Source organism: Sinocyclocheilus anshuiensis, unplaced genomic scaffold, assembly GCF_001515605.1.
Source record: "Sinocyclocheilus anshuiensis isolate Anshui unplaced genomic scaffold, SAMN03320099.WGS_v1.1 scaffold322, whole genome shotgun sequence".
Taxonomy (NCBI): Eukaryota; Metazoa; Chordata; class Actinopteri; order Cypriniformes; family Cyprinidae; genus Sinocyclocheilus; species Sinocyclocheilus anshuiensis.
Window position 1 is genome coordinate 170,698 of NW_015542366.1, and position 7,714 is coordinate 178,411.

The following is a 7,714-nucleotide window of genomic DNA, read 5'->3' on the forward strand; positions in this document are numbered from 1 at the left end:
GGGTGGGAAACAGTTCAAAAGTCACACATTTTATTTGCTTTAGGTCCATGAAGACCCAGCCAAACAAAACATCAGGAAGAAAAGGTTTGGCACGGTATGTTTAGGAAAATGCACATCTGTGACGAGTGGGGCGGGGCTGAGAGCCGTGGGAACGGAGCGAGGCCGGTGGAGTTAATGATAATGAGCGACACCTGCGCCACTCACCGGTCTCGCGTCCCACGGAGGAGCTCTGGAAGGATAAAAGGAGGAGTGACAACAGTGAAGGACGAGAGAGGACTAGGCCTACACTATTTATGTTTTGGTTCTGTCAACAATTCGTACGTATTTTACGAGGTCACACTAGACTTTGAGCATGCGAAATTCGTTTGGACAGTGCTGCGAAAAGGGGCAGGAGCAGGATATGACATCTCGCGCCAAAATATCCTCACTAGTCATAATTCTTTTCTATTTAAGTGATTACAATCAGTCACAAGTATAGTTAATCAAGTAGGCTACACACACGCACACATACAAATCTCATGTAATAAAAAAAATCACATAAAATTATACGTTTCACTGTTCAAACGTACCATCCGCTCCTGTTTCCCTTGCCGCCGCTTTTTATGTGATTTTTGTGATCTTATGTGATCTTTTAAAGTTGTGTTGTATAAAACAGGATTTTTAGACACTAAATTTAGACACTGCTAAAATTAGCGATTCCTCCATTTCTGTGCCGAAAGATGTGGCGTTATTTTAATGACAAATGTCGAGAGCGCATAATTGTGACGTTTTGAACTTCTACTGGTCTAACGCATTCACGTGACGTGAATTCGCAGGTCAGCGTTCACCAAATTTGAACTTCGCTACACAGCGAAATGCGAAATATGGCACTGTCCCAAATGGCACCCTAAACCCTCGCGGTCTTCCTCTGAGTCCGCACTTTCGTGACGTAATGCCACTTTGACTGTCGGGTAGAAGTCTGCTGCGGAGCTCGCAGAAGTGCGGATCGAGGGCGCATAACGGCCGCAAAGGGGGCGCTCACAAGCACTCTTCTGAACGCTAAAACAACCTCACTGGTACGATTTTGTATAATTTGTCTAGACCACAGTGAAGGGTAGGTTTAGGGGCGGGGTTAGGTGTAGGTCATTCGTACAAATTCATACGAATTGTGCAACTCGTAAAATACGTACGATTTAGCACAAATCGTATGAATTTGTACGAGTGAGGTCATACGAATTCGTACGAAATAGCCACCTTGTAAAATATGTACGAGTTGCCGTGAGATCGGGCTGGTTCTCTTTGTGCACGGCAGTCGTCCGTGAGGGGCTGTCGCGCTATTTTCAGTTTTGTGTTTATTTTGTTATTAAATTATGTTTAAATGTTCACCGGTTCCCGCCTCCTTCTTCCCGATCTACGAACTGTGTTACAATATAAATTAAACATATTAATAAGGTCTAACATACATGTTGTAGGTTTTGATGATTTGACAAGTTTATACAATTCTTCCTCTCCTATAGCAGAGAATGAGTGGAATTGTTCCTCAGGGGATCTATATTAAATTATGTTTAAATGTTAACACATTTAACGCCCGGGTCCCGCCTCTTTCTTCCCCGATCTACGAACATTGTTACAACATCCTATCACTCTTAATCAGTAGTGCCCAGGACATGTTATTTGTCAATACTCAATGGCCGGGTTTCGAACATTACACTCAGTCCCAACCTGATGTTTATTGAGTGCGGCCACTCGCCGAGTCCACTCCTCCTCTGTCATCTCCTGATCATTTCCCTCCATTTTCTCAAGCTCAGGTAACTTATTTGAACCTGAAGAGAGAGAGAGAGAAAGCACGAAAGTCAGACCACATTCCACAGAAAAAATCTCATCTCATCCAGCTTTGCTGTCCAAATCCCAGCCTCAACCCCAGCTGCAGAAAAAAACAACAGCAATATCCCAGGTTTTAGCTCACCATCACATATAACAGCAGTGCAGACCCAGTTCCCGCAGGCACAAACACAGCGGTTACATTCCATCTGAGTCTCAGCACCATCCTCGTACATCTCGTCCTCTAAGGCACACTCTAAAAACATGTAACAGCACTCAATACACGCATATCTTGCAGGCTATTTGTTCATACATTGGTCTGTTGATGTATCATAATAGAAAGTGGATTGAGTGGTTGTAAATCTTACTCCGCTCCAGAGGGTTGAATCCAGGCCTGAGGCAGTTGAGGAACTCATCAAAGCTCAGTTTCCAGTCAGCATTCTCATCAGACAGCTCAATGAGGGCATCCACACACAGACTCCTGCAGAACAAACAGTCAACACTGCTTTTAATGTTTTATTGCATTTTTCAGTGCAATATATTTCTTATAACATTCTGTTAACATCAAAATAATTTTCATGGACACAATCATCCAAGACTGCTACTACTGGAAGAAGTCATTACTATTTAAAAGTAAATTCTCAGTACTACTTCAGTTTTACATAATGACTCTGTCTCCCTCCCTGTGGTTCTCAAGCTGGTAAAGGACATTACCTTTCAAAAGTTTGAGATCGGTAAGATTTTTCAATATTTTTGAAAATAGTATTTTATGCTCACCATAATTATTAGAAAATACAGTGAAAACAGTAATGTTAACAGTTAAAATAACAGTTTTCTATTTTAAATACAAAGCATTTAAATTACTCCAGTTTTCAGTGACACATGATCCTTCACAAATCATTCTAATATGCTGATTTACTGCTCAAGAAATATTTCTATTATTTCTATCAATGTTGAAATGAGTTATGCTGCTTAATATTTTCGCAGAAACTGTCATACTTTGATTCTTTGATGAATACAAAGTATAGCCGCATTTATTTGAAATGAAAATCTTTTCTAACACTATAAATGTCTTTACTGTCACTTTTGATCAATTTTATGAATCCTCGCTGAATAAAAGTATACATTTCACCAAAAAAGAAGGAAGTTTGCAATCAGATAGTATTTATGCTTTCTAGCCACTAAATGGGATTTGATCGTTCACAAAATCATTCACTCCAATTCATTTTCCTCTCTGTTAAGTATTCTACATTCAATCCTAATTCAATTCAAATTCCAAAGCATTACAATGCCTGTGAAATATCTCACAGAGAGAGCCTACAAAGTAAAAAGGACTTCCACGTTAAAATGTGTTACAGATTGGACAGTAATGGACTATGTACTGAATTATTATGTAAAACAGCCAAGCAATTCTGAATTTATATTACAGTCTGCAAACTTTATTACGTATGCATTGGCCATTGAACACCCTCATATATCAGTATCAGCTTTGACCTTTTGAAGAACTCATATCGGTCGGACAACCACAGGAACAGTCACAGTGGTAAATCTCTTTGGGTCTTTATCAGATTTTTACTAAATGCTGGATTTTGTGCCCACTTTTATTGACCAAAATAAAATGCAATCTAAATGCTGAATGCACAAAGTAAAAACAAGCATCTATATGATACCAGCATCTTGTTTTGTCTTGTTTTATTGTGAGAGTATTTTTTTTTTTTGTTACAATGTCCTTATTTGTCTATTGTATAGGTTGTATTATATTTATTTAACTGTATTTATCTGTATTATGTCTACTGTTAGTGTTAAGTGTTAACTGTATGCACCAAGGGTCTGAGAGTAACGCAATTTCAATTCTCTGTATGTATGTGCTGTACATGTGGCAGAATTGACAATAAAGCAGACTTTGACTTTGAGTAAATTGTATTGGGGATAAATCAATACTTTTATTCAGCAAAGACACTTTAAATTGACCAAAAGTGGCAAAAAGAAGGATCATGTGACACTGAAGACTGGAGTAATGGATTCTGTGAGCTTTGCCAACACAGGAAAAAAAATGACATTTTAAAAAATATTAAAATAGAAAACGGTTATTTTGAATTTCAATAATATTTCACAAATTAATAATTGTTTTTATTTACTTTTTTGATCAAATAAATGCAGTCATGTTGAGCATAAGAGACTTTCAAAAACAAAAAAATCTTACCGATCCCAAACCTTTTAAAGTTATACCTGAGTAGGCGGTTGTTCTCCTCTTCAGCATAAGGAGACGTTACATTTATTGCAGTCTCATTATGCTGAATGAACTTCGAGAATTCTGTTGAATCCAGCTGAGCGTCTCCATTATCATAGTTCTGTTGAAACACAAACAGCATAAGTCACACAGAGACACACAGGCATATCTGAAGGTATATGCATTGTGTTCAATGAATCAATATGTTCAAATACACACACACACACACACACACACACACACACAAACCTGGAAGTATTTGAGCAGGACATCTGAGAAATTGGATCCTTTAGAAAACCAGCCGTCAGGCTCCACCTCAGACTGCAGCCATTCAATCACATGCCTCCTCAAGTCATTACGGTCCGTAAGGTAGCAAACAACTAAATAATCAAACAAACAGGCACAGCGTGTTACAATTATACTGTACATCTGTAAACTAAATAACTTTATACCCTTTCATAACATATTTACCAGCATCTTTGGCCCAGTCAGACCCCATTTGAACAGATAATGATTGAAAAAAATATGAATAAAACGAAATGAAAATATAATCACTTGTTCATCTGCTTGAAATAAGTTTAAGTCCCATTTCACATATTTCATTCTGTCCAAACAAAATTGCTCAGTAAATAAACTTGAGTACTGGATGTTATATGGTAGTCTCTAACAATAAAAAGGCATAATTCCACATTTTTAATAGAATGTTTAATGTTCAGTTCTCAATCTAACAGATGTGCATTTACTCACTTGGGCTGTTGGCGATTTTTTCCATTTTTTTCTCTAAATGAGAAGAGACAGAAACCAGGTCTGTGAGTTTCATCAACAACTGAAAACAGGAGCTGCTTTTTCTACAAAGTTCTTTAAATATCTTGCATATTTATGTATTCAAATGTGGCAAATTTTGATGACATTTCTGAGAGGAAATGGCTGCAATTATTTAAATTACTATGTTACAATGACACTTCCTAATAGCATCTATGGTGGTGGCCATGCTATTTAGATATTCGGTATTAAAGAAAACACTATAAACCTGTTAAATGGAGCACATACACACTTACCTACACAATGTCCATCATGGGCAACCTGAACTTTGAGTCCGGTGAGACAGGCATCACGATGCAGGTCACAGTGATTACGGTACGTCTTCCCATTACTGCCACAAACTGGACGCTTATGGGGTTTACATTGCTGATCAAGACACACACACACACACACACACACACACACACAAAGACATTGAAATAAGTGTACATTCATGATATCCATGTCGTTTATTTCAGTGCGGTTCTCAACCAGTGGATCTTGACTCAAAAAAACGAGTCACGGGTCTGTTATAAAAGCATGGAGAAAAAAGCTACATGCAAATAATAATATGCCAACTAACCATGCGGGTGTTGTATAGCAAAAAAACAACAAACAAAAAAACGTTTAAAACTAAGGTGAAAACTCATTCCGAATGTTTTGTTGCTGATGTAAAAAGTTCTGTGTCCAATTCAATTATTTATTTATTTATTTTGGAACCAATTCAATAGCCTACAATATTTGATACAGTGTTTGTTTCAGGGTGGTAAATTACAATTCAGCTGTTTATATATTTACATGTGTATTTCTGTTGATGTTATGTATTGTTGCAGTTCATGGTCTTGGTCTGATTTTTGATCAAAATATTTAGGTACACTCTTAAAAATAAAGGTGCTTAAAAGGTTCTTCACAGCGATGCCATAGAAGAACCATTTTTGGTTCCACAAAGAACCATTCAGTCAAAGGTTCTTTAAAGAACCATCTCTTTCTTACCCTTTTTATAATCCGAAGAACCTTCTTTCGCCACAAAGAACCTTTTGTGAAACAGAAAGGTTCTTCAGATGTTAAAGGTTCTTTATGGAACCATTTAGACAAAAAGGTTCTTCTATGGCATCGTGAAGCACCTTTATTGTTAAGAGTGTAGGTTACTTGTAGGGTCACCACTTGATGACCAAAAATTGAAACCTAGTCTGTTTATAAAACAGTAAGGAGTAAATGTGGGTTTTCCTACATTGGGAAACAGGGTTGCCAAATCACTGGTTTGGGCTACTTTTAAACTGTTGCTGCAGGTTTATTTATTTGTTTTATTTAGTTTTATTATTAATTAATTTTTCGTTAAATGTAAAAGTTTGATATATTTGACTGCAATGCTTGTATACTATATTATTTATGTACATTTGTCCAGTGATTAAACTGAAATAAATATCGAAATGAGACAGAGTAAGGAGATTTTTGTAAGGGCTCTGGTAGGGAAGCCTTTGAACTTTGAAATTCTGTGTAATGTATAACAGTGACTATACAATATGTATTTTAGGCATAGGAGTGGCATATTTATTGTTCTGGTAGTTGGTTTAATTGATCATTGGGCCAGTTTTGTACTGCTGTAGTTTTGATTGAGCAATCAACTGTTTTTTCGGCAGATCTGGCAACCCTGGTGGGAAAGGCAACATCAGTGTTGCCAATTTAGCTACTTTGTAGCTAGATTTAGCAACTTCCCCGCCCCTTTTGAGACTTTTTTCAAAAGTTTAGGGACAAATATAGCAACTTCTTGAACACACCTTATCTAAGTTCTCATCTTGCCCACTGATCTACATTCACCTTTATATATCAGTGAATTTGCCATTATGATGTCATCTAGTGACATTTAGCTACCAGTTTTAGCTACCTTCAATTGAAAGCAGTTGGCAACACTGGGCAACATGTGTATGAGTGGGTATTTTAAGAGTCGCAGTGCATGTGTGTCTGAACACATGACTCACCTCGATACACAGACAGGTTGGTTCTCCTTCTCCTTTGTCTGTCACAGCACATTCTCTCCCAGCTCCACAGAACACATTGGCACAAACTTTACTTTTACTCCTCACCTCCTGCACAAAACACAGACAAAAACAGAGAAATGTGAGCAGGCCTACAATATTTTCATACCAAACAACAACGTATCCAGGATCTTTTCGACATGACAGTGACATTTAGTGTTGTACTTTGGCACTAGTGGTGAAGGGGGGAAACGCTTCAGAAATGATAGCAGTTATAATACAGGTTTATGCTGAAAGACCTATAGTATTAGTACTCTTTAGTAGGCCTACTTAGTTTTAAAAGTAATACTTCACCTAGTCCAAATACTAAACCCCAAACACTAACTAATCTCATTTTTATCGGTAAAGCATGTATATTTTAGACGCAACCACAAAATGGCAGACTATAGCCTACTTAATATTTTAGGCACACTGGTTCACGTCTAAAAATCGTGAGGCAGAATTGTTTATCTCTTAATAAATGACAATCAAGTTGCTGTTTTCTTTATTTGGTAACATCCAAATATCAAATGATCCAATTACACAGACCCACAGTCATACAAAAATGGACTATGTATTCTTGTCCACCATGTTTTCACCTAAATAAACAGAACTTGCTCATTCACTCCCTTCAGACATTTGCTGGCCTTTTGTTGTGCTGTCTGATTGGTGCAGACTGAAGTGAAAGCCTCCCTGACACAGCTCCAGATGGGAGCCAGACCTGTAGACCTTTGCCATCTAATAAAGAGAGTGAATAACAAAGAGTCTGACCATGACAATACACCAGCACATGCTGTCTCTCACTGAAAAACACAAACATATAAAAGCAGCACCACACGACTGCAAGACAGATGGCATTATTTTATTA

The 7,714-nt window shown here is 37.6% G+C and overlaps 1 protein-coding gene and 1 long non-coding RNA gene across 2 annotated transcripts in view; one reads left to right on the plus strand and one right to left on the minus strand.

The window, feature by feature from the left end:
* The window catches only part of LOC107692113 (follistatin-related protein 1-like), a 16,780-nt gene that overhangs the window by 806 nt on the left and 8,260 nt on the right, over positions 1–7,714 (minus strand). The window contains exons 3-10 of the mRNA XM_016491018.1: positions 6,811–6,918; positions 5,089–5,218; positions 4,778–4,810; positions 4,280–4,410; positions 4,030–4,151; positions 2,169–2,281; positions 1,946–2,056; positions 1,702–1,802 (exon numbers count right to left, since the gene is read on the minus strand). Coding sequence (XP_016346504.1) covers positions 1,702–1,802; positions 1,946–2,056; positions 2,169–2,281; positions 4,030–4,151; positions 4,280–4,410; positions 4,778–4,810; positions 5,089–5,218; positions 6,811–6,918 — 849 coding nt within the window. The remainder of the gene's footprint in view (positions 1–1,701; positions 1,803–1,945; positions 2,057–2,168; positions 2,282–4,029; positions 4,152–4,279; positions 4,411–4,777; positions 4,811–5,088; positions 5,219–6,810; positions 6,919–7,714) is intronic.
* LOC107692114 (uncharacterized) overlaps positions 7,155–7,714 on the plus strand; it is a 14,574-nt gene continuing 14,014 nt past the window's right edge. The window contains exon 1 of the long non-coding RNA XR_001634616.1: positions 7,155–7,164. This is a non-coding gene — a long non-coding RNA (uncharacterized LOC107692114). The remainder of the gene's footprint in view (positions 7,165–7,714) is intronic.